General features: G+C 41.4%; 1 protein-coding gene across 1 annotated transcript in view; it reads right to left on the reverse strand.

The window, feature by feature from the left end:
• Positions 1–27,788, reverse strand: part of PPP2CB (protein phosphatase 2 catalytic subunit beta) — a 36,489-nt gene that overhangs the window by 7,310 nt on the left and 1,391 nt on the right. The window contains exons 2-5 of the mRNA XM_066236501.1: positions 6,328–6,537; positions 3,701–3,874; positions 1,315–1,404; positions 1,036–1,197 (exon numbers count right to left, since the gene is read on the reverse strand). Of these exons, the coding sequence (XP_066092598.1) occupies positions 1,036–1,197; positions 1,315–1,404; positions 3,701–3,874; positions 6,328–6,537 (636 nt within the window). The remainder of the gene's footprint in view (positions 1–1,035; positions 1,198–1,314; positions 1,405–3,700; positions 3,875–6,327; positions 6,538–27,788) is intronic.

Genomic DNA, 27,788 nt, shown 5'->3' on the forward strand with positions numbered 1-27,788 from the left:
GTCAAACCACAAGTAAAAAATATTTATAAAAATAAAATTGCACTTTTCAAAAATGCCAAGATTATGTAAAACAAAGAAAATCTGAGGAATTATTTCCATATCAAAGGAGACTGAATGTAGCATGATCCTGGATTAGATTATACATATACATACTTGATTTAATTTTTCTACACTATAAAGGCCATTACTGAGAGAATTAAAATTTGAATAAAGTTTTTAGGTTAGATAATAGAACTACATCAATGCAAATTTATTGACTGTGATAAATATACTGTGGTTATATAAAAGTCCTTACTTTTACAGAATATATATAGAAATTTGGGGTAAAGGAGCATCATGTCTGCAACTAACACTCAAACAGCTCAAAAGAAAGCAATGTACCTGACCAGGCAGTGGCGCAGTGGACAGAGTGTTGATCTAGGACACTGAGGACCCAGGTTTAAAACCCGAAGGTTGCCAGCTTGAATGCAGGCCCACCAGCTTGAGCGAGGGGTCACCAGCTTGAGCATGGGATCATAGACATGACCCCATGGTTGATGGCTTGAGCAAGGGGTCACTTACTCAGCTGGAGCCCCCTGGTCAAGGCACATATGAGAAGGCAATCAGCGAATAACTAAAGTGCCACAACTACGAGTTGATGCTTCTCATCTCTCTCCCTTCTTGTCTGTCCCTCCCTCTCTCTCTTGCTTTTTTTTTTTAAAAAAAGGTAATGTATGGAGGAAAAGGGGGGAGCAAAACAGAGACAGAATGATAAAGCAAATATTAAAAATATTTCTATTTGAGGAATCTGATTTTAGGATACAAAGGTGTTATTTGGTAATATTTCCGCAACTTTTCTCTAAGTCTAAATTAACTTCAAAAGTGAGTAATAATTTTGCTCTAGCAAATTAGTACTTTCCCTACTTGCTAAAGCCAGCCAAGTTTCTTCACTTAGATAATGGCAAGGAATGCTTTTGCTATTCTAAGTCATGAAGGCTTTATATAGACATATACGTTCACTGGAAATAAAGATCATTTTGCAGGAAAAGGACATACCTCCATCACAAGTTGGTGAGCGCGAGAAACCAGTGTGAGACCATTGGCATGATTGAATGTTTCAGAAATGTCTTGTCCAAACGTGTAGCCAGCACCCCGTGGTGAAATGCCCCAGCCACCACGATCATCTGGATCTGACCATAACAGATCGCACATTGGGCCCTGGTCAAGAAAATTAAGTATGTTATCAACTATTAGCAGTCATATTTAACTATTGATAATTCAGCTTTATTACAATGTGGTTATATTTCTTTTTCCTTTAATTTAAACTCAGTTTACCTCATGTGGGACTTCTTGTAAACGGTCCAGGGCTCTTATGTGATCCAGTGTGTCTATGGAAGGGGAGAGGCCACCGTGGAGACAGAATATCTGTTTATGAATTCAAAAACAATATGAATTTACTGATTGCTAAAAGTAAGTGGAGATTAGTGATTACAAATGTCAATCCTAATAGCTCTTTTCAAAATAAAGTTTAAAAATATTCACTGTGGAGAATTTATAAGATACAATGAAAAAGGAAACAAAAATCACATCAGAGAGAGTTAACATTTAAATATATGTCTTTTTTTGTTTGTAATCCCAAGTACGGTACTTTATACAGTGTTTTCTCCCCTTCTCTGGTGAATGGGATCTCTATCCTTGTGACCCATCATTACATTTTCTATTAGTTGTTGATGTATAAAATGTTTTTTCTCTTGCAACAAAGACCCTACAGATTCCTCTTATTGGTTCCAATAGTTTTTCAGTTTTGATTTTTCTGGGTACATAATCATGTTTGCAAAAATATTTTTCTTTTCTTCTCAATATTATATCGTTTAGTCCTTTTTATTATTCAGTGTAGTGGCTAGAATTTCCAAAACATTTAATACTAGTGGGTTGTTTTTTTTCTGGTAACACTTATTCCCAGGCTCATCCTTTAGGGATTTGGAATCAGAGAGAATAATAATACAAGTTTTAGAGAAAATTTTTCTTTTTTTTTTTTTTAAGATTTTATTTATTCATTATAGAGAGGAGAGAAAGAGAGAGAGAGAAAGAGAGAGAGAGAAGGGGTGAGGAGCAGGAAGCATCAACTCCCATATGTGCCTTGACCAGGCAAGCCTAGGGTTTTGAACTAGCGACCTCAGCGTTTCCAGGTTGATGCTTTATGCACTGTGCCACCACAGATCAGGCGAGAGAATTTTTCTTCTAAATTTTTTTTTTGTATTTTTCTGAAGCTGGAAACGGGGAGAGACAGACAGACTCCCGCATGTGCCCGACCAGGATCCACCCGGCACGCCCACCAGGGGCGACGCTCTGCCCACCAGGGGGCGATGCTCTGCCCATCGGGGGTGTCACTATGTTGCGACCAGAGCCACTCTAGCGCCTGAGGCAGAGGCCATAGAACCATCCCCAGCGCCCGGGCCATCTTTGCTCCAATGGAGCCTTGGCTGCGGGAGGGGAAGAGAGAGACAGAGAGGAAGGAGGTGGGGGGGGGTGGAGAAGCAGATGGGTGCTTCTCCTGTGTGCCCTGGCCGGGAATCGAACCCAGGACTTCTGCACGCCAGGCCGACGCTCTACCACTGAGCCAACTGGCCAGGGCCTTTCTTCTAATTTTGATGAGACGGTTTCCAATGTTTTGATAGTAAGTACAGTCACCACATTTCTTTATCCAGTTGTTTTTTCCTTGTACTTTTGAATGTTTTTATGTAATTTTTTATACTATGTAATACTTGTTATAAACTGCTCACAAAAATTAGGGGCTATTTTATCACTTCATATTCATCTTGAAATATCCCCTAATTCTTGTGAACAGTGTAGATGAAAACAAAGCATTCATTTCCTAGTAAAAGAAAGGTGGAGTACACAATATTACTGCTTGCAATTACCATGAAAATGGAAAAAAGTTATTAATGATAACCAGCAGACACTATGTATAAAGGTGAAGATCTTTTTCAAAAACAGCTTTGCTTTATTATTCTTATTATATATACACCAGAGTTTAACTATTTACAGTATTTTATGTGTAATAGAAAAGCACATTGGGGCCCTGGCCGGTTTGCTCAGTGGTAGAGCGTCGGCCTGGCATGCGGAAGTCCAGGGTTTAATTCCCAGCCAGGGCACACAAGAGAAGCGCCTATCTGCTTCTCCACAACCTCCCCCTCTCCTTCCTCTCTGTCTCTCTCTTCCCGTCCCACAGCCAAGGCTCCATTGGAGCAAAGATGGCCCGGGCGCTGAGGATGGCTCCATGGCCTCTGCCCCAGGCACTAGAGTGGCTCTGGTCACAACAGAGCGACGCCCCGGATGGGCACAGCATCGCCCCCTGGTGGGCATGCCGGGTGGATCCTGTTTGGGCACATGCGAGAGTCTGTCTGACTGCCTCCCCATTCCCATTTCCAACTTCAGAAAAATACAAAAAAAAAAAAAAAGCTTATTGGAATATTATCTGGCCAAAAAATTTAAACTCGTATCTGACAACATGAAAATTTGGTGGTCTCAGTGTGCATAAAACTTATCCAAATACCTGTTCTGAAATCTTAAGTATAAAAGAGGCAGAAAAAAAACCTAAGGAGATTAAAAAAAATAGTCATATAAATCTAGACCCTAAATTACTAGGAGAAAATCTTTTCCTACTTTTATCCCATCCTACCCCTCTACCCTCCCCCCATGTAAGCACACACATACACACCTGTCCATCTACTAGAGCTGTAAGTGGAAGATAATCAAATAGATCGGTAAAGTATTTCCAAACATTGGCATTTCCATACTTCCGTAGGCATTCATCATAAAAGCCATATACTTGGGTAATTTGTCGGCTTTCGTGGTTTCCTCTCAATATTGTAATGCGTTCTGGGTAACGCACCTGGAGGGAAAGAAAACAAAATCCAAGGTACAGACCATATTTGTACTAGTGACATATTAAATACATTAACCTCTGACCCGTATTTAAATGGCTCTTCTGTCTGTTAGTAAACTAAATGTTATATCTTTTCCAGAATAAAAAATGTTCTCATTTATAACCAGACCCTATTGATTAATTTGTGATAGATTTTGTATAGTTGTCCCTCTTCATTACTACAGTGTGTCTGTAAAGTCATGGTGCACTTTTGACTGGTCACAGGAAAGCAACAAAAGACGATAGAAATGTGAAATCTGCACCAAATAAAAGGAAAATCCTACCAGTTTCTGTAGGATGATGTGGCAGCATGTGCAGATGATGACGTAACTGTGTATACAGCGGAGCAGCCCACGGCAATGCCAGTCGAGATGTGGACGGTACAGAGGAAAGTTCAGTGTGTTCTGTGGCTCGCTAAATTCGAATCTGTGACCAAAGTGCAGCGTGAATACCGGTGCATTTATAATGAAGAGCCACCACACAGGAATAACATTACTCGGTGGGATAAGCAGTTGAAGGAAACCAGCAGTTTGGTGGAGAAACCCCGTTCTGGTAGGCCATCAGTCAGTGACGAGTCTGTAGAGGCTATACGGGATAGCTACCTAAGGAGCGCTAAAAAATCTGTGCGTGAGCCCACATCAAACTGCACTGAATAGGTATGAAACTGGGAGAGTTTTCCTTTTATTTGGTGCAGATTTCACATTTTTATCATCTTTTGTTGCTTTCCTGTGACTGGTCAAAAGTGCACCATGACTTTACGGACACACTGTATTTTTACCACTCTCAATTGAACCCTTATTAACTGATTCCTATATTAATATAACAAACTTGTACCTGATTCTTTGTCTACAATATGTTAAACCTCAAATTATCACTAGTCTTCTAAATCTTTCCAGAATGTTGTGACGTCTTACTGATGAATGGATACCGAAGATCAGAGATTTGGACCTAAGACCAACTCTTGTATAAACTAACCCCCACCCTCATCTTTTCAACTTTTATTTCCCATGAGAAGATTGTATTTGCCAACAAAAACACAAAAATAAGCCTTTGCTAAATCTAGGCAAGAGTTTAAATGTATTAATAGTCTATTTTTGATAATAAAATATAAAGACATACATTACAGCATACTATTTAGTTGGGAATGTATCTAAGTTATAAAAAGCATCGAATTCTGTAAACCAAATTAACCAAAAACTGCAAATACATACATATTTACTAAACATCCATTAAAAAGGCCCAGCATTAAACTCAGTTTTTAAGCTAGGTGAGGTCTTCACAAGTATAACACGTGACTCTGCTTTTTAGGGACTAATCTTACTAAAGAGGTATGTGATCTAAAAATACAAGGCAATAAACTGCTCTATAACATAATTAAGGGGTGGGACAATACATTGCATGGGAATTTAGAGTAAAGAAATAAGGCTTAAAATGGTTGAAGACTTCATGGAAAAAGAACTTGAGTCTTGGCAGGTGGGTAAGAAATCACAGAATAATCTTGTGAAGAAAATGGATAAGGAAATATATGGAGACAGACTAAGCACTGAAATTCTTTGACCTGACACAAAGTGTTTATCCAACAACTATAGGCAGGCAAATGCAGGCTACACTCTAGAGGGCCAGCTAAGAAGTTTGAGCTTGAGTCCACAGGCAACGTGAAATTACTAAAGAATTTGGGAGCAGGGAAGTGACAAAATGAAGTGTTAAATAAAAGAGATTTAATCTGGCAGCATATGTAAGAGTAAGTAAATTTTGAAGGGGTCAGATCTTGGAGGCAGAAATATTAGTTGCTAATAGTGTTGCTGTTGCAATAATCACAGTATGAAGTGATAAAGATATGAACTGCATGGCGATAGTAAAAGTAGAAAGACACAGAGAGACTTTTCAAGGCAAGAATTTTAAGACTTTTTTTTTTAAAGACTTGTTAATTGACTAGACATGAGGGATAAGTTACTAAGTCAAAAATGATTCCAAGACCTCAGCTTTGGATTCCCCAAGAAAATGATTTATCAGAAATAGGTAGGAGAGATACCTGACCAGGTGGTGGCGCAGTGGATAGAGGGTTGGACTGAGACGCAGAGGACCCAGGTTCGAGACCCCGAGGTCGCCAGCTTGAGCGTGTGCTCACTGGGTTTGAGCAAGGCTCACCAGCTTGAGCCCAAGGTCACTGGCTCAAGCAAGGGGTCACTTGGTCTGCTGTAGCCCCCCGGTCAAGGCACATATGAGAAATCAATCAATAGGTAGGAGAGGTTTAATGTATTATTTTTATCTCTCTTTTAAAAGATGTAAAATCAACTATTATTTTAAGGGGTTATAAACTGAATGGATCATTAATAGAAGAACAAATAATATGCAATACTGCCATTTTTTACTTTTGCTGATTTAAAGCTTGAAAAAAAATTAAATTTCATTGATCATACCTTTAACGCCACAAGAAGAGTCACAGTCTCCACCGAATAATAACCCCTGTCTACATAGTCCCCCATGAACAGGTAGTTCGTATCTGGTGATTTTCCTCCAATCCTGAAGAGTTCCATGAGGTCATGGAACTGACCGTGCACATCTCCACAGACAGTAACAGGACAACGGACCTCCTGCACGTTTGATTCTTTCGTTAAAATTTCCTTAGCCTGTTGGGGAAAAATAATACCAACAATTAAAAAAAGATTCTATCACAAACTTAAAGGCATCATTCTTTATGTAGTAAAAGAAAATCTTGGGAAAAAACTTGAAACGTGTCATAAAACCAAAGTAAAACTACGAGATACCACTTTATCCCACTAGGATGGCTAACTTAAAAGGCGAAAGTTTATACGATCTGAAGAGAAACCAGAGCATTAGAATGGCTAATTAAAAAAGGTAGATAATAGCAAGTGTGTATGAGGGAGGATGTGGAAAAATTGGAACTCACACACACTATTGGTGGGCAGGTAAAATGGTGTAGCCTTTACGGAAGAACAGTCTAGCAGATCTTCAATTAGTTCAAAACAATTACTGCATGATCTAGCAATTCCCCTCTTAGATACGTGAGAGAAACGAAAACCTATGTTCACAGCAGCATTATCCACAACAGGCAAAAAGTAGAAAAACACTTAAATATAATTTGTGGGTGGATAAATAATATGTGGTATATTTGTTCAATGGATTATTATTCAACAATAAAAAGAATTAAAGTACTGCCTGCCCAGTGCTGGCACAGTGGAGAGAGCATAGATCTGGACACCGAGGTCCCAGGCTCAAAACCCAAGGTCACTGGCTTTAGTGTGGGCTCATCCAGCTTGAGCACAGGGCGGATCACTGACAGATCTCCTAGTCACTGGCTTGAGTCCAAAGGTCACTGGCTTGAAGCCCAAGGTCACTGGCTCAGCTTGCTCCCCGCCCCCCTCAAGGTATATATGAGCAGCAATCAATGACAACTAAAGCGGGGCAACTACAAGTTCATCTCTCTCTCCTTTCCTGATTCTCTCTCTTTATATAAAGAAAAAAAAAAAGAAATAAAGTATTGATACATGCTATAATGCTGAAAACATACAGGATGGGGCAAAAGTAGGTTTACAGGTGTTCATATGGAAAGTAATACATTAATAATAAAATAATAAACTGTGTTTTGCATACTCACAACTGTAAACTTACTTTTGTCACACACACCCTGTAAAACCGTCTCCCATTATCCCTAGGGCTTATGTTCCAAGACTCCAGTGGATGCTGGAAACAGTGACAGTACCGTACGTATGTCTTTTTCCCTATACACACACACTTATGATAAAATTTAATTTATAGACACAGTAAAAGATTAACAATAACCAAAAATAAAATAAAACAATTATAACAGTATATGGAAATACCAAAGTTAAGTGAATACGGTTACTGAGAGGGAAGTCCTTGCTGGAGTCTTCCCATAGGCTCAGTGCTTTCTGGCACAACACAGTGCCATCAGTCAGAACACACTTTCTGTTCATGTCCTCCACTTACAAATGTACTACCTTATCCATCTGAACTAGCACCTACCACCCGCTGTACTGTGACTCTTGCAGTTTGAAGTATGACAGCTAAACTAGCACAGCTTCCTTTCTCCTTTTCAAGTTTCACCAAAAGAAGATTCATTCCTAACAGACCTTTGCAAACTCGGCATAAGAATTTCCCCCCGGCCTTTGAGAACTTTCACCTTTTCACTTAAAGGAAGCATTGATGGCTTCTCTTTGGCATATCTGCATTGCCAGCATTACTACTCCTGTGCGTTGGGCCATTATTAAGTAAAATAAGGGTGACTTGACGACAAGCACTGTGATATTTCAACAGCTGATCTGATAACCAAGATGGCTACTAAGTGATGAATGGGAGGGGAGGGTGTATCGCATAGAGACACTGCATAAAGGGATGAGTCATATCCTAGGACAGAGCAGGACAGCGCGAGATTTCATCATGTTCCTCAAAGGCGTACAATTTAAAGCTTATGAATTATTTCTGGAATTTTCCATTTAGTATTTTCAGACTGTGATTGACCTTGGGTAAGAAAGTGTGGAAAGTGAAACCATGGATAAGGGGGGGGGGTATGGTATTAAGTGAAAGAAGGCAGTCACAAATTGTCATATACTGTACGGCTCCATTTACATTAAATGTCCTTAAGAGACAAATCTGCAGAGACAGAAAGTGGATTAATGGCTGCCTAGGCTGGGGAATCTGGGAGCCGGGGCGGGTAATGCTCTAAAATTGTGGTGACGGATCCACATCTCTGAATGTACTAAAAGCCACCAAAGTGTATAGTCCTAAATGGGTGAACTGTATGGTATAGGAATTATATCTCAATGAACCTGTTTTTTTAAAAGATAATCTTTTTTATTTTTATTTTTATTTTTCAGATTTTTTTTTTTCTCTGAAGCTGGAAACGGGGAGGCAGTAAGACTCACGCATGCGCCCCACCGGGATCCACCGGGCACGCCCACCAGGGGGCAATGCTCTGCCCATCCGGGGCGTCGCTCTGTGGCGACCAGAGCCACTCTAGCGCCTGGGGCAGAGGCCAAGGAGCCATCCCCAGCGCCCGGGCCATCTTTGCTCCAATGGAGCCTCGGCTGCGGGAGGGGAAGAGAGAGACAGAGAGGAAGGAGAGGGGGAGGGGTGGAGAAGCAGATGGGTGCCTCTCCTGTGTGCTCTGGCCGGGAATCGAACCTGGGACTCCTGCACGCCAGGCCGATGCTCTGCCACTGAACCAACCGGCCAGGGTCCTTTTTTTTTTTTTTAATTTTTATTTATTTATTTTTTTTACAGAGACAGAGAGGGAGTCAGAGGGATAGACAGGGACAGACAGACAGGAATGGAGACAGATGAGAAGCATCAATCGTTAGTTTTTCATCGCGTTGTGACTTCTTAGTTGTTCATTGATTGCTTTCTCATATGTGCCTTGACTGCGGGCCTTCAGCAGACTGAGTAACCCCTTGCTGGAGCCAGCGACCCTGGGTCCAAGCTGATGAGCTTTTGCTCAAGCCAGATGAGCCCGTGCTCAAGCTGGCGACCTCGGGGTGTCGAACCTGGGTCCTTCCACATCCCAGTCCAACGCTCTATCCACTGCGCCACCGCCTGGTCAGGCTAAAAGATAATCTTTTAAAAATATTTTTTATTTATTGATTTTTTAGAGAGAGAAAGGGGCGGGGAAATGTGAGAAGCAACAACTTGTAGTAGTTGCTTCTAGTGTGTGTCTTGACCAGGCAGCCTGGGGTTTTGCATGGGCGACCTCAGCATTTGAGGTCAATGCTTTATCCACTGCGCCACCACAAGTCAGGCAAAAATGATAATCTCATTCTAGTTAAAATAGGTTAATAAAGAGTCACAAACTATTCAAATTCTTTCATAAATATATTCTCCCACTGATCCACAAACCAACCTTTCACTTCTTTATTCCAACTATCTTGTATTTAATGAGGCATTAGAGGGCCTTGAGTTTATATAGTTTATATACAAACAATGGAAGATTAAATGTACAGGCAAATTCAAGTTCATCACACCTTATATATTTAGCAACTCTAATAGGAAAAAGATTCCAGAACCAGAAAAATAAATAAATAAATAAATAAAATAAAGAGGTCTCTGCCTGGCTAGGCGGTGGGTAGCGCAGTGGATGGAGCTTCGGATGGGATGTGGAGGACCCAGGTTCGAGGCTCCGAGGTCGCTGGCTTGAGTGCGGGCTCATCTGGTTTGAGCAGAGCTCACCAGCTTGAGCCCAAGGCCGCTGGCTTGAGCAAAGGGTCACTTGGTCTGCTGTAGCCCCCTCCCCACCCCTAGTCGAGGCACATGTGAGAATGCAGCTGATGAGCAACTGGGGTGCCTCAATGAAGAATTGATGCTTCTCATCTCTCTCCCTTCCTGTCTGTCTGTTCCTCTCTGTGTCTGTCACACACACACAAAAAGGGGGGGGCTCTGAAGGCCTGTAATATAACAGAAGCAATAAAGGTACATGCTCCTTCCCATCAACCTGTTGTTGCTAAACTTTAAGATAGCCAAACTTACCACTGTTCTCCCCTTATGGTCTGTGCTATTTAGATCTTGTTTTAGAAACTGTTTCCTACCAGAAGTCTATCAGGCCTTATTCTGGCCTCCTTACTTGTCATGTACAAAGTTCTAGTAAGCTATTAATTGCATTTCCAGGTCTACAAGAGATTACTAACAGAGAACCGCGAAGGACATGAGGTAAGATCTGGGACTAATTTAGACACACAGAGGAAGAGGAGGAAATAAACTCACAGTGACAGTGATGGAAGCAAAAATGACTGGGTAACAAGGCCAGACACTCAGGATGCAGCTTGAAGCAGACCCAGCAGAGAGCTAGGACTGGTGGGAGCGTGACATTTTAGGGGCAGACATTGCTCTGCCCCTCCAGGGATTTGATAATCTAAAGAGCACTTAAAAACATGGATTTTGAGCCTGACCAGGCGGTGGCGCATAGAGCGGCGGACTGGGACGCAGAGGACCCAGGTTCAAGACCCCGAGGTTGCCATCTTGAGCCCAAGGTCGCTGGCTCGAGCAAGAGGTCACTCAGTCTGCTGTAGCCCCCCGCCCCCTGTCAAGGCACGTATGAGAAAGCAGTCAATGAACAACTAAGGAAACTAAGGAGCCACACGAACAATTGATAATTCTCAACTCTCTCCCTTCCTGTCTGTCTGTCCCTTTCTGACTCTGTCTCTGTCGCAAAAAAACAAAAACAAAACAAAACACAAAAACCATCAAACAAGAAAACCCATGGATTTTCAGTTTCTCTACATACAAAGTTCCTATTTTTCTGCATCTCTGTTAGTAGACTTTACCATTCTTGTCAATGAGTGGACATGCAATAGTACCTTAATTTGCACCTCTGATTATTTTTTAAATGCAGCTTTTCATGTTTATTGGCTATTGAATTTTTTTTTTTTTTGGTGAGATATACCTACTCACAAAATTAGCCTAATTTTCCCTGTATTGATTTGTACCAGTTTTATTTTTAGTACTATAAATATCTACTTTTTACTGTTTTTATGCATTTTAACATATTCTCAGTCTGGTGTTTTCATTTTGCTTAGTGTTACTAAGTTTTCTGTTGTTGCTAAACTTTAAGATAGCCAAACTTACCACTGTTCTCCCCTTATGGTCTGTACTATTTGGATCTTGTTTAGAAACTGTTTCCTACACAGAAGACAAAAAGGCACTCCTGCGTTTTTATCCCAGTTTTTGCTTTCACATTTAAGAAGTCTTTAATCCAGAACTGTAATTTTATGCTATAATGTAGGGATTCATTTAAATTGTATTAGTCCTAATGGTTAGCCAACCGTCCCAGCATTATTTATCACATAGTGCTGTTCTTTCCTAATTTGTAATGCCACTTTATAAAGACCTATGCCTATCTTCTGATTTCCAAGACCTGCTACAACCTTGTTTACCCTCACAGACTCCCTCAACAGTCTTTCTTCTGAAGGAGCTGCCTGTGCGGAACTGCTCTGCCACCTCTGATGGCACCCTTGCTGAGCCATGGAGCTGGCTGCAGTCTGAGCTGAAGCTGGGCCTGCTCTCACTATGCTGAGCTGCTCCTCCGCTTCCAGACATGGGTGGAATGCCACACGCTGGGATGTGGGATCTGGCTCTTGGCAGGTGCTGAGGGCTGGACAGCACAATCTCGAAGGATGTGTTAGCCATGTCTTCATGGAGTGAACCTCAACTAGTGGGAAGAGGGAGAAAAGAGAGCCAGGGGAACAGATTGTGTCCCCCAAGGTAAACGCATCATATTACACTGCTTCACACCTTTCCCTCCTTGGATTTTTCCCCTTCACCTTCTATCCTTGGCTGGCACTCCCCAAATCCAGCGTCAGGATTTTTTTTTTTTTTTTTGTATTTTTCCGAAGCTGGAAACGGGGAGAGACAGCCAGACAGACTCCCGCATGCGCCCGACCGGGATCCACCCAGCACGCCCATCAGGGGCGACGCTCTGCCGAAGCCAGAGCCACTCTAGCGCCTGGAGCAGAGGCCAAGGAGCCATCCCCAGCGCCCGGGCCATCTTTGCTCCAATGGAGCCTTGGCTGCGGGAGGGGAAGGGAGAGACAGAGAGGAAGGAGGGGGGGGGCGGAGAAGCAAATGGGCGCCTCTCCTGTGTGCCCTGGCCGGGGTCCCCCGCATGCCAGGCCCACGCTCCACCGCTGAGCCAACCAGCCAGGGCCAGGATTTTAATCCTTGCCTCGGGTCCAGTCTCATTGGCTCCTGCCCCGTGTCAGTAACAGTCTGATTTAATCACTGTAAGCAAAATACTATTGAGCTATTTTTTTTTAGTGGTAAGCTTTTTTAAAATGTTTTTTTTTTAATCTTGAAATTTTTGACTCAAATTGCAAATAACCAAGATTTTGCAGAAATAGTTTAAAAATTAGACTCCTCAAGTCATATAGCATTAAGAATTTGACAAACTAACCCTACTTAAAAAATCCACTAAAGGAAGCATTACCAAAAACAGAGGGAAGGTTATTTAATCTTTAATGCCTGTACGGGACACTTATCAGGTTGACAAACCATTCACTGTAATGTCTATACCATTTACATGAAATCACCTGACACCTCAAAACAGTAAGATGGCATGTATTCCTGAATAAACATTTCTCAAGTGTCTGCTGTAGGCCAGACACTAAAGATAAAAAGAGAAGCAGATAAATTCTCTAGTTGCAATACATTAGCTTCGATGGCTCAACCAAACAAAATAAAACCTCTGTATACAAAAAGAGGTAAAAAGAGAGGCCTGGAAAAATATCTGTAACCCAGAAGATAATAGAAACATATTGACACCCATCATATATTTGTAGACTAAAACACACTATGTCTTAAAAAAAATCACTGAATCTGTCCATCTTAAGAGGTCATGGACACACTTTCCAGACATCTTAATAAACTATATATGATATAGTCTTGAAAAAGCATACTTAAGAATGAAAGACCCGAATAAGCTGTTTTTGTTTAAATTGTTAAATGGAAGAGGGCTTGTAACTGTTTTTTTTTTGCATTTTTCTGAAGCTGGAAACAGGGAGAGACAGACAGACTCCCGCATGCACCCGACCGGGATCCACCCGGCACGCCCACCATGGGGCAACGCTCTGCCCACCAGGGGGCGATGCTCTGCCCATCCTGGTCGTCGCCATGTTGCGACCAGAGCCACTCTAGCGCCTGGGGCAGAGGCCACAGAGCCATCCCTAGCGCCCGGGCCATCTTTGCTCCAATGGAGCCTTGGCTGCGGGAGGGGAAGAGAGAGACAGAGAGGAAGGCACGGCGGAGGGGTGGAGAAGCAAATGGGTGCTTCTCCTGTGTGCCCTGGCCGGGAATCGAACCCGGGTCCTCCGCACGCTAGGCCGACGCTCTACCGCTGAGCCAACCGGCCAGGGCGTAACTGTTTTTATACCAATTGTCTTAAAATGTAAAAGTCTAGCCTGACCAGGGAGTGGTGCAGTGAATAGAGCATTGGCCTGGGATGCACAGTACCCAGGTTCGAAACCCTAAGGTCGCTGGCTTGAGCACAGGATCACTGGCTTGAGCGTAGGATCATTGACTTGACCCCATGGTCACTGCCTTGAGTCCACAGGTTGCTGGCTTGAAGCCCAAGGTCGCTGGCTTCAGCAAGGGGTCACTTGCTTTGCTGTAGCCCCTGGTTAAGCACACATGAGAAAGCAATCAGTGAACAACTAAGGTGCTGCAATGAAGAATTGATGCTTCTCATCTCTCTCTCTTCTGTCTGTCCCTGTCTCACCCTTGCAAAAAAAAAAAAAAAAAAAAAGTTTTATTCTTCTGTATTTTCATGTCAAAAGCTTAATTTTCAAGTGTAGGTAAGAAGACTTTCTGTAATATTGATGGCTTTTTAATAGATAGTTCCCTGACTCGTTGAAACTATAGTTTTGTAGAAAAAACTGTGTTTATTCACATAATATACAGATCACAACTGTAGCTGTTCTCGAAGTGTAACCCAAGGAGATCTACTATTGTTCAAGAATAAACATTTTCTGAAACCTCAGTTTTAACTGTCAATATAGTAAGCATCAATAATACCACCCAGATAACAAAAGCCCTTTGCAGCCCTTGAGTTTCAAGAGTGTAAAGGGTCATGAAATTAAAAAAGCTTAAAAATTGCTGTTAATGCATCTGTTGAGCTACATGTAACGTGAAAGAAACAGACCATGTAAAAGGATTCATGGATTCATATTTCTACAAAAACATGTATCCTATTCACTTCAACTTGTTTTCAGTGACTATTAGTGTCCCATTACACTAATTGGAATACTGATGCTAGAATAAGTAAAATGAAATCACAATGAAAGTCTGTATACACACTGTAGGATTGAGAGTGTATTTCCAGATCCATCTATGCCAACTGGATGCACTCAGCCCAGACTTTTAATCTGAAGTGACTCTAAGCAGTAGGGACAATGGCAAGTTCTATTCCAACACAGGTGTTTTCACCAATGTTCTGAAACATTTTCAAGGTATGATTTTTTTTTTTTTTTTGCACTTCTCTGAAGCTGGAAACGGGAAGAGACAGTCAGACAGACTCCTGCATGCGCCTGACCCGGATCCACCTGGCACGCCCACCAGGGGGCGCCGCTCTGCCCCTCCGGGGCGTCGCTCTGTTGCGACCAGAGCCACTCTAACGCCTGGGGCAGAGGCCAAGGAGCCATCCCCAGCGCCCGGGCCATATTTGCTCCAATGGAGCCTTGGCTGTGGGAGGGGAAGAGAGAGACAGAGAGGAAGGAGAGGGGGAGGGGTGGAGAAGCAGATGGGTGCCTCTCCTGTGTGCCCTGGCTGGGAATCGGACCTGGGACTTCTGCACGCCAGGCCGACGCTCTACCACTGAGCCAGGGCCTCAAGGTATGATTTTAACTGACTCCAAATTCTTAATTTCCAAAAAATTTCCAAGCTTGGTTCTTTAGCTTTCCTTTTGATTCTAGGCTACCAAACATTCTCCCAACGAATGCTGTTTCTGCTTAAGTGAGTACGGTAGACTTCCTAAGAGTTATGAACTATGTAGCCTACATATTTCTTTCTCTTAACCTGTAATTAGTTAGAATGAGATTATATGTAAGGAATTCTTCCATAAAATATGGGTTTGCCTCCCAGTTCAAATCTAATTGTGTAACCTTAAGACCTACACAGCCTTCATTTCTTCATTTAGACTAGGTATCTTTCTAGTCTGTATCTCTAAAATATAGTCTTACCTTCCACATATCTCATCTGGAAATAGCTATTCTTTTACAATCAACTTTTTAATACATTATTTTATTATCATCATGTTACTGAAATTACATTTTTTCTTTTTTGAGGGGAAAACAAACTGTGGGTTAAAATTTCTCACATAACAAGAAGACGGGAGGCAGGCAGGCAGCCCTGGATTGGCACAGCTTCTCAAGCAAGGGCCACCAGGGCAGATTCTGTCTCCCTACCTCCTTTGCCACCCTTAACAAACAGCTCTGCCATCTCATGGACACACCTGGTGGTGCATCTCCTATTCAGCAAGAAAGTAGAATGAGCAAAAGACCAAAGGGTCCAAGCCAGACTAGTCTATGCACTTTACAAAGGCTTCCCAGAAGCCGCACCAGGCCATTCCTGTCACATTGCATGGCCAGCTGAGTCATATGCTCCCTGCTGTCATGATCAATCATGAATGTGAATAGAATAAGGGGAGAGTCTATAATTCCAATTAGAACTGAAGGGAATTTTAGAGATGATCAACCAACTCTTAAAGGTTTGACAAATGACTCAGAAAAATATCTAAGATCAGAAATAAAACATTTAACCAAATTTATTCCATAAGATAGCTTCTCAATTTTGTTTAGAAAAATAATTTAAATAGCAAAAATTATTAGAAAGTTCAATTGGAGCTGGTGTCTCTTCTATTTATGATGATTAAAAAAAAATCATCGCCTGACCAGGCAGTGGCGCAGTGGATAGAGTGTCGGACTGGGATGCAGAGGACCCAGGTTCGAGACCCCGAGGCCACCAGCTTGAGCACTAGCTCATCTGGTTTGAGCAAGAGCCCACCAGCTTGACAGCTTGAACCCAAGGTCGCTGGCTCCAACAAGGGGCTACTCGGTCTGCTGAAGGCCCGCGGTCAAGGCACATATGAGAAAGCAATCAATGAACAACTAAGGTGTTGCAACGCGCAATGAAAAACTAATGATTGATGCTTCTCATCTCTCTCCGTTCCTGTCTGTCCCTGTCTATCCCTCTCTCTGACTCACTGTCTCTGTAAAAAAAAAATCAACTCAGCAGAAGGTTCCAATCCTGAAAATGAATCTACTTCATATACAACTATTATCATTTACTGTCTTTATTTATAAAAAATATTTTCCACCCCCACAACCCCACCAAAATAAAACAAAGAAAAAACAAAACAAAAAATAATTTTTTAAAATTATTTTCTAGATCTTAGAAAGAAGGGAGAGATTAGGAAAGAGACAGGAACATCTGTTCCTGTCTGTGCCCTGACCAGGGATCGAACCAGCAACCTCTGTGCTTCGGGACCATGCTCCAACCGAGCTATCCAGTCCGGCTGTCTTACTTTAAATATAGAAATAAGAAGCACCAAAATGTAAGTATACAATTCAATTGTTCTTTTAAGAATACTGTATTTCCCCATGTATAAGATGCACCTTAATTTGGGGGCCCAAAATTTGAAAACAAATGTATTACATAAAGTTATTGAACTCAAGTTTTATTTATCATAAAATTCATACAACTCCTCTTCAGTGTCAAAACTCCCATCCATTAGCTTGTCCTCATCTGTGTCTGATGACGAATCACTGTCCTCAGTTCCACCTATGGCATTTAAAGTGCCACAACCACTGTATAAGATGCACCCAGTTTTTAGACCCCAAATTTTTCATTATATATACATGGGGAAATACGGTATATTATCTTAACCCAGCACAGGTTTTAGAAAACTACTGGATGGGTTAAGATACACAGTCTCCCTTATCCATGATTTCAGTTACCTGAGGTCAACCAAGGTCAGAAAATATTAAATGGAAAATTCCAGAAATAAACAATTTTATTTTTTGTATTTTTCCAGAAGTTAGAAGCAGGGAGGTAGTCAGACAACTCCTGTATGCGCCCAACCGGGATCCACCCGGCATGCCCACCAGGTGGTGATGCTCAGACCATTTGGGGCATTGCTCCGCTGCAACTGGAGCCATTCTAGCACCCGAGGTGGAGGCCATGGAGCCATCCTCAGTGCTGGGGCCAACTTTGCTCCAATGGAACCCTGGCTGCAGGAGGGGAAGAGAGAGAACGAGAGAGAGAGAGGAAGGAGAGGGGCAAGGGTAAAGAGGCAGATGGGCACTTCTCCTGTGTGCCCTGACTGGGAATCAAACCTGGGACTTCCACACGCTGGGCCGATGCTCTAATGCTGAGCCGATGCTCTACTGCTGAGCCAACTGACCAGGGCCCAATTCCTAAGTTTTAAATTGCAAGTCTTTCTTAGTAGCACAATGAAGTCTCATGTGGTCCTCCCAGAGCCTGACTCATCCCTTTGTCCAGTGTATCCATGCTCTATACATTACCCATCCATTAGTCAGTTAGTAACCACCTTGGTGAGCAGATTGACTATCCCAGTATCCCAGCGCTTGTATTCAAGGAACCCTTATTTTACTTACCAAGAGCCCTAAAGCCATTCACATAATTTCTATTACACTATGTACTGTTATAACTTTTATTTTACAATTAGTTATTGCTGTTAATCTCTTACTGTGCCCAATTTATGAACTTTATCACACATACATCTGCATAGGAAAAAAGAGTATATAGGGTTGGCACTATTCGAGGTTTCAGGCACTGGCAGGGTGTCTTGTGAAGCCTACTGTGTATGATATAGCCTGTATCTATGTTTTACAATACTTCCCGAACTTTTATCGACATAGTGAAGAAAATACTTGTCAATTCAGTGTGAGCCACCCCTTTCCAATTTTTATTTCTACTTTACAAACCTCCTGCTGTTTTTAAACACCAGATGTATAACTTGCTCCCTTTATTCAGACTCCTAGCTCATCAAGTAATATTTTTTTGAGATCACTTTCCCTTGCCTTCGGGGAAAGAACGTGTTGGACCAGTAGAAGTAAGTATACAGTTCACAGTTAGAATTCACAATATGAACACATTTGCATGTCTGTGGCCCCCAAGGACATACCCAGGTTTGTTGATTTGCAAAGACCCACACAACTTAGCATATAGTCATATTCATGGCTGTGATTTATTACAGTAAAAATACAAAGCAAAATCAGCAAATGAAAAGACATGGCGCAAAGTCCTGAGTAAATTAAGCACAAGCTTCCAAGAGTCCTCCCCCACAGGGCCACAGATTGCGCTCATTGCTGCAGGAACACTTGAAATGCTGTCTACTGGGAAAGCTCATTGGAGTCAGTGCCCAAGCCTGGGAGCTGGTCGTGTAGGTACCTTCTGCCTAGCACGAACCAAACTGTCAGAAAGAAACTATGTGTTTGGCATAAAGCACACTGCTTGTATAAACAATTTAGGCACAGTGAGCCACTCTTAACAGGGAATGGTAGAAACCTTCCCCAATCCAAGCTTCTAGACACATGCTGAGGGCAATCATGAAATAAGGCCTTTCTACAGACAGTGGTATCAGGACTGCTCTGTCACTTCTTTTCCGAACGGCTTGTGATTCTTTATGTAACTCTCTGTGATTCTTTATGTAACTCTCATGAGTGTTTTTGAATATGACTTAGAATCCAAAGTTTAGTTATCTCTAAGACATGGATAAGACCAAGTTTAAACCTATAAAGTAAAGAACTGTGGTGACAGTAAGTGCCACTTAGTAGAGATACATTCGGGCAAACAGTTGTTGTTGCTACAATATAAGCATTGCTATATCTTGGACATGCCCAAGACATAATAGTCAGTCTCTGAGACGGAATAAAAAAACCTGAATTTTTAAATTTACTTTCAGCTGATTCTTAGGCACAAGCTAAACTGCTAAAATGTATAGTAAAAATTTAAGAACTGAAATAGGCTATTTTAAACATTTATAAATGGCCCATTTTCTTTATTTTCAAAACGTTTACAGAATCAAGAAGACAAACTTAAGAAATTAAAAAACATACATCCTATCCACTCTATGACTGATAAATCTACCTACGTTTTCTTCATGTATTTTGGTGTATTTTTTCATTTATTTATTAAAGTTGTTTTGTTTTAGGTTTTTTTTGACAGAAAGAGTGAGTCAGAGAGAGGGACAGATAAGGACAGACAGGAAGGGAAAGATAAGCATCAATTCTTCTTTGTGGCACCTTAGTTGTTCATTGACTGCTTTCTCATCTGTGCCTTGACCAGGGGGCTGCAGCAGAGGAAGTGACCCCTTGCTAAAGCCAGCGACCTTGGGCTCAGGCTGGTGACCTCAAGGTTTTGAACCTGGGTCCTCTGCATTCCAGTCCAACGCTCTATATCCACTGCGCCACCGCCTGGTCAGGCTATTATTAGTTCTTTTCACCTAAAATCTGTTAAAAGGTATGCAGTGAAGAATGAACCTTACCCAAAGAGGAGTCTGGCCTTTATTCCTGGCTCCTGGGATGTCACGAAGCCCCAGAATGTCCTGCTTGAGAAGTGTCTTTGCCTGCAGGCTTTGACCACTGGGCAGTCTAAAGACATGATGGGGGATTCGGCTGACCTGGTATCAGTCCCGCCTCTGGAGGAACTGGAGATTAATGACATCGCCTCTTCTGAACTCTGCGTCATGCGTCTATTCCCTGGGCTGATTTTAATCTGTATTCTTTGTAATAGACTGTAATCGTGAGTTGAACAGTCTTCAGTGAGTTCTGTGAATTATTGAACCCAACAGTGGTTTGGGACATACTGACTCACCACTGGTATCAGAAGTGAGGACAGTTTTTGGAACTGTGTCCTATAAATCCTGTAATATCCTTTTAGTTCACAAAAGTAAATCATATTATAAAGCATTTGAAAGGCTTTCTCTGACCAGTCTATTAAAAAAACATCTTAAGCTCAAGCCTATCACTCTTCTCTTCCTTTGCTTTTCCTTCTTAGCAAGAATCACTGCATGACACTCTCTTACATCTGCTGGTCATCTGTGCCCTCCTGTTCACAGCTGGATCTTCAGCACTTTGGACAGGGTGTGGCACAGAGGAACACAACTAAAATGTGTTGAATGTGTGATATAAATACACAGTGATAGCATTTAGTCAACAACTCCTCTCTTTTCTTTCTCGTTTCCTGCAAAACAGGTGTCCCTTTTGCTACAAAAGGGCAAGACCACTCTGAACCAGTTCTGAGTGCTCCTTATCCAGGACACAAATACTGTATGAAAATCTTTCCTTTTTTTTAAAAAGACTTTATTCATTTTAGAGAAGCAAGAGAGAGAAAGAAAAGGGGGCAGAAGCAGGAAGCATCAACTCCCATATGTGCCTTGACCGGACTAGCCCAGGGTTTCAAACTGGCGACCACAGCATTCTGGGGAAATCTTTCAGAGGTAGAACAAATTGTCCAATCATTTTCCTCTCTGAAATGGGAAGAACAAAATTAAACTATGATGTATCCACTATATATATCTTGTCCATTAAAAAACATCCCAATTCTATGTTAGTCAGTTCAAATAAGTCTCATCTACGGCTGAATAGGCAAGGACTCTTTATTTCATCTGCCCATTCTATTTTCAAAACAAAATGACTATCTTTGTATAAAATATTTAATAGATCTTTAATGGAATTTTGCATATTTTTATCGTACTATATCCTAATGCTATTATAGTACAAACTAGTGATCTCAGGACATACCTCAAGACTGTCATTTAGTTCTTTTTATCACAAAAGTACTTCAGTCAAAGGACAGCTTGCAAGGGTGTTGTTGTGAGTCGGGGGAGCAGAGAGAGATCAGCAGAGGAAATGTCAGTGAACTAGCAAAGGACCACAGCTCGCTCGGGCAAATGGCGTCGAGTTCGTGCTGTGTCTGTTTTTATTCACAAGATTTCAAAAAGCTTGTTTACTTAGAAATTGGCATAGCATCAAGCACAATCTTTACTTAAAGATACATGGACTACATCTGCATGATAGCTTAATAACAACACAGTATCAAAAGGCATTAACTGCTATTGCTTCTATGGTTCTCACAACATTCCTTTCTTTATCTCAAGGAATAGCCTGGAAGGGAGCAGTAAAATCTTATGAGAATGTTTTACTGAGAAGAGAGCCTAACAACCGCCTTCAGTCACATAGACTTGGTCCAGTGACTCGCCTTCGAATCACAAAACAATTCTCTTGGTAAAACATTCTTTCCTTGTTGGCTGTGTTCCCATTCAAAGTCAGGTGATGGATTATTCCACTACGCAAGGGACCACAACTGTCCCAGACTACAAGAAACCAACAAACCAATATAAATTTGAGCTTCCCCAACCCCTAGAAAGAAAACTGTGTCTGTGATACTCAGACCTCATTCCTGGTTAATATTATTGAAGGAACCCAGACTTGAAAAGTAACATACACCTGACCTGTGGTGGCACAGTGGATAATGCATCGACTTGAAATGCTGAGGTCGCCAGTTCAAAACTCTGGGCTAACCCAGTCAAAGCACAAGAGAGGAGCAACCACCTATGAGTTGATGCTTCCCGCTCCTCCTGCTACTACTTCTCTCCCCTCTCACTCTCCCTCCCCTGCCCTGCCCTCAATAAATAAAACCTTTGGGGGAAAAAAAGAGAAAGTAACACACAGGTTATATTAGACACCATATGGTCATTACTAAAGGAACAGATGGTATAGAAGAAAAGATTTCTTCATGTAAGTTATTTTAAAGAACCCTTTCTCTATATTTACAAGAATTATAAGAAAATAAGTTCAAAACAATTTACAAGTCCTATTTTATCTAAAGTAGACTCAAATTTCTCATACACATTAGATTATGTCTATGATTTTAATACCATTCTTCTTAGACAAACTAAGTTCAGAAAAAGTTTTCTTCATGTAAGTTATTTTAAGAACCCTTTCTCTGTATTTACAAGGAGAATTATAAAATAAGTTCAAAACAATTTAAAAGTCCTATTTTATCTAAAGTAGACTCAAATTTCTCATACACATTAGATTATGTCTATGATTTTAATGCCATTCTTCTTAGAAAAACTAAGTTCAGAAAAAGTTATAGTTTATACAGTATAAAATGCAGAGCTTGTTTTGGTATTAGTTTCTTTCTTTTTTTTTTTTTTTAATTTAAGAGAGAGGAGGGGAGATACACAGACAGACTCTTGCATGTGCCCTGACCAGGATCCACTGGGCAACCCTCATCTAGGGCAGATTTTCTGTTCATCTGGGGCTATGCTCCCAATCAAGCTATTTTTAGTGCCTGACTGAGGCAGGGGCTCCACAGAGCCATCCCGAGTGCCCAGGGCCAATGTGCTCAAATTAACTGAGCCATGGCTGTGGGAGGGAAGGAGAGAGAGAGAGAGAGAGAGAGAGAGAGAGAGAGAGAGAAAGGGACAGTGGGGGGAAGGAGACGCAGATGGTCATTTCCTCTATGTGCCCTGACCAGGAATTGAACCCAGGACTTCCACATGCCGGGTCAATGCTCTACCACTGAGCCAACTGGCCAGGGCCTGGTATTAGTTCTATCTTCAATTTCTAATATTATGGTTTCCCTTCATCAAAGGAAGAACTTCTTTCACCAAGTCCTTCATAGCATTTATATCCTGAAGAAAAGACTGTTAAGGAAAACCTGCTGCAAGATTTTTCAATTTAGAATACAAGGCATATGTAACCAATAAAACTACTTCATGTGAAAAGAAAGTTTATAATAGAAATATGTTCATCTTATCTATCAATGGATATAATTTAACACATGTGCAGTGGAGAATTGGTTATTATATTATTGAGAGGGGATAAGGGGGAGAGATGAGAAGCATCAACTTGTAGCTGAGTCACTTTAGTTCACTGACTACTTCTCATACATGCCTTGACGTGAGGGATACAGGTTCTCCTCAATGAGAGTCAGTGACCTCCTGCACAAGCAATCCTTGGGAATTTGAACCTAGGTCCTCAGCATCCCAGGTTAACCCTTTATCCACTGTGACACCACTGGTCGGGAAGAGAAATGACTGATTTTTAAAAGTCGGCTTTCTAGTCGTTATCAGTAGTTAGTGCTGGTCTGGTTTGGTTTAGTTTCTTGTATGCTGAGGTTGGCTTATATAAGTATGGAAAATGGTCATTTGTTCAGTCAGTAAATTTGGGTTTTAACCTCAGATTGCGCTGTAATCGTGCCATTCTGTGTTATAGTAAGAAAGGAACAACTTTTTACATCACTATTTCAGATTGTACTGGTGGATCAACAAACTGACATACTCCTTGCTCAAGGGAAGTTGAAATAATACCAGTTAGGTGGTTTGGCTGATAAGACCACTATTCTTTTTAAGCTGCCATCTATCAAAGAAGAGTAATCCAAGAGATTTTTCTCAGCTCACAAAAATCACTCCTTTGTATCAGGATCTAATCTTAAAATGGTTTTAGGTATTCAGGAATTTAGGCCTGCTAATTCACATTAATGGAGTAATACCCTCAAGATATTTCTGCTATTACAAGACTGAGACCAGGACTCAGAAACAGAGTAGGCAAATATAAAATTCACATTTTTAAACTCCTTTACAAGCCTCAAATTATTTCTAAGTGGGCACTTTATAATCAGAATAATGATCTGCTAACATACAAATGGGCTAAGTTTCCCCCTTACTGAGAGCATCATTACCAGGTTCTTCAAAATAAAAGTAAGTTTATCAGCCAGACCAGGTAGTGGTGCAGTAGACAGAGCACTGACCTGGGATGCTGAGGTCCCAGGTTCTAAACCCCGAGGTTATCAGGTGATGGTGCAGTAGACAGAGCGCTGACCTGGGATGCTGAGGTCCCAGGTTCTAAACCCCGAGGGTATCAGGTGGTGGTGCAGTAGACAGAGCACTGACCTGGGATGCTGAGGTCCCAGGTTCTAAACCCCGAGGTTATCGGCTTGAGTGCTAGATTTCCAGTTTGAGCATGGGATCACAGACTTGAGCAAGAGGGTCATGGTCTTAGCTGAAGCCCCTCAGTCAAGGCACAGATGAGAAAGCAATCAATGAACAACTAAAGTGCTGCAACTACAAGTTGATGCTTCTCATCTCTCTCCCTTCTTCTTTCTCTCTCTTGCAAAAATAAAAGTTTATAAGGTCAAACAGCCTCTACCAAGAGTTAAATATAGTTCTCGCCACAAGTCACAGAGTGTCCTGACAGCGCCAGACCGGCTCTCTAGGCACATCACCTTTTAAAATTACTGTGCGTACCGCTGCGGCAGGAGTGAATCACAGACCCATTTCTCTAGGTATGTAGGAGGAGCCTAATCCACAATTCGCTGCAAAAGCTGGACTGCCTATTTAAGTGAACATTAAGAGCTAGTGTTTTTAGAAGATATGACTTACTATTTTACGCAAACAATTTTTTCTCTCAACAGACATTAACCTCGGAGGCCAGACATACCATAACCACCATACCCATGTTATCTGTAGTTATTCTCCAACTGGCAATGGGATGCACTTTATTTTTGCCAGTACCTCAAAATTAGGGCTTTTACCACTACCCTTCGGAATTAATTTCAGCTGACTCTTAGTTTTTATACAATTTGAGTTAGAATAGAAATGTAATTTTCAGGAAAAACCACTATCATATACAGTAACATTCTTCAGAGTAATATTTCCAATAGACTCCAAAAAAATCACATTAGTAAAAAATAAACTAAAACCTAGTCATAAAGAATTAAACAAAAAGATTCACATGGGGGCGGTCTTCAGGTAACGACCATCTCGACATACATTTTTTAGTTTATGATGCTCACCCATTAAATTCTAAAAAAAACTGCGAAGTGGTTCAGCTTATGCTGTTAGCATCGTACTTATGAACTACATGGGTGACCAAGTCTGGCTGTGTGTGGCGGAAGAATATGCAGTAACAGGCATGTGAGTGAGGCAGTTGGGGTTGCCCAGTACGCTTACCTACGCCATTCTGGGCTGTTAAAAGTGCAAGTGTTCTGTTTGTGTTAGGCTAGGTATGTTTTGACTTACACCAAAATTCGAGTTATGTCACTGTTGTAAGAACGGAACAGAACTATGTCATAACACAAGGGCCCCCTGTAATTAGGCTTAACTTGACTTTTTTTCTTACATTCTTTCTATATATTTGCTATCCTTGCCCTGGCAGGGTAGACAGAGCAAGTATTAAGTAGACCAAGTGAGGAGTCAAGTTACTCCACAGAATTGCTACTAATCTTAGTAATTTATGCTTCAGGGAACAGTGACCACAAGAAATAATAAAACAATATTTTTCAGGGTTCTCTGCTATATAAAAAAACTTTTACGAAATACACTCACCAGAAAAGTCGTATCAACCCATCTACTTATTTTGTCTCTTTTTCTAATAGAAAATGGGGTAACAAATTTAAAACAAGATAAAATAGCTTCTCCCATATTTTTAGTTTTCTTCATTTAAAATTCACTGAGTGCTTACATGGGTAGCATCTTTCTTTCTCTTTAGTTTGTGCACACATAAGAGAAAGAGACAGGCAGGCAGGGAGATGAGAAGCATCAATTCTTCATCGTTAGCACCTTAGTTGTTCACTGACTGCTTTCTCATATGGGCCTTGATGGGGGTGGGGAGGGCTCAGCCAAGACAGTGACCTCTTACTCAAGCCAGTGATCACAGGATCATGTCTATGACCCCTCGCTCAAACCAGTAACCTCTTGCTCAAGCCAGCGACCCCACGTTCAAGTCGGATGAGCCCACACTCAAGCCAGCAATCTCAGGTTTTCGAACCTGGGTCCTCTGCATCCAAGACCGAGGCTCTATCCACTGCGCCACCGCCTGGTCAGGCCATGGGTAGTATCTTAATATTCGCAACCACCCCGGAGATCCTCAAATATTATCTAATGATAATCAGAAGTACAGTGAGACAGGCAGCTATCAGGTTGTGAAGACAATGTTTGAACTTGGGCTGACTACTGGAGCCATTATCCATAAACACTACACTTGTCAGGAAGAGGAGGCCGGGGCAGAGATATAAAACAGAACTGGACTCTGGTTAGAAGACAGTGTGTACATACACCACAAAGGGATGTCACAGTTGCTAGAAGAGGGCTGCAAAACTAAACACTGCTCAGGGGCAGAGAGAAAGGAACCCCATCCTATTTCTCCATCCCAGTGGCAAGTTCATCGAAGGACAGAGCGCAAAGATAAATGACGGGACATTTTCACTTAAAAAGTCATGCTTAGTGCACAAGTGCAAATATTCAAAGAAATAAGTGGTAAGATATAAGCTTACATATACCTACAAAGTCCCAGGGACTGGTAGTCTCATTTATTTAGGAGTTGAAGTAAAAATAATCTCTTTTGACAAACACAGAAAGCTTCTTTAAGTGATTAAGACTCATGTGTAATTGAGCAGTGGTACAATATTCTTCTCTGGGAATACATTTTAAAATTATTAGAGCTAAAGGGAAAAATGATTCAACACCCACCTTTGTCCATAACTTCAAGATTATATATAATGTTCTCAGGATAACTGACTCAGCTAATTTCAAAACCGGGTATTTCACTTGATAATAGAGGTTGAGAGATTTAAATGTAAATTTTAGGACTCATGAAATTATAGATTATCACACACAAAAACTGAATGTCTACATGAAGCTATAAGTCAAGTTTGTTTAGAGATAAATACCATCTGCTTGGCAGTTCTATTAACAGAAACAAATCCTCCAATATAAATAGCTATTTGTGTTTATAATATAAAGGCATTTGTTAAAAACACTATTTAAAGTTAACATTAGCTATTACTCCTCCATCCCTAAGTTGCTTAATTATAACACTGCCCTATTAATAACAATGACAAGATCTTTCATTCCCTAGTGTATCTGCGAGGTGCCCTGACTTCCAAACAGAATGATCAAGTTTTACAGAAATATAGCTTTAAAAATATAAACCAGCCTGACCAGGTGATGGCGCAGTGGATAGAGTGACGGTCTGGGATGCTGAGGACCCAGGTTCGAAACCCCTAGGTAGCCAGCTTGTGTGTGAGCTCATCCAGGTTGAGCAAGGGCTCACCAGCTTGAGTGTAGGATCATAGACATGATCCTATGATCGCTGGCTTACGCCCAAAAGGTCGCTGGCCTGAAGCCCAGGGTTGCTGGCTTGATTCCACGGTCGCTGGCTTGAGCAAGGGATCACTAGCTCTGCTGGAGCCCTCTGGTCAGGGCACATATGAGAAAGCAATCAATAAACAACTAAAGGGCCACAACGAAGAACTGATGCTTCTCATCTCTCTTCTTTCCTGACTGCACCTTTCTGTCTCTTTCTTTCTCTCTCAAACAAAAACAAAACCC

Source organism: Saccopteryx bilineata, chromosome 6 (genome assembly GCF_036850765.1).
Source record: "Saccopteryx bilineata isolate mSacBil1 chromosome 6, mSacBil1_pri_phased_curated, whole genome shotgun sequence".
Taxonomy (NCBI): domain Eukaryota; kingdom Metazoa; phylum Chordata; class Mammalia; order Chiroptera; family Emballonuridae; genus Saccopteryx; species Saccopteryx bilineata.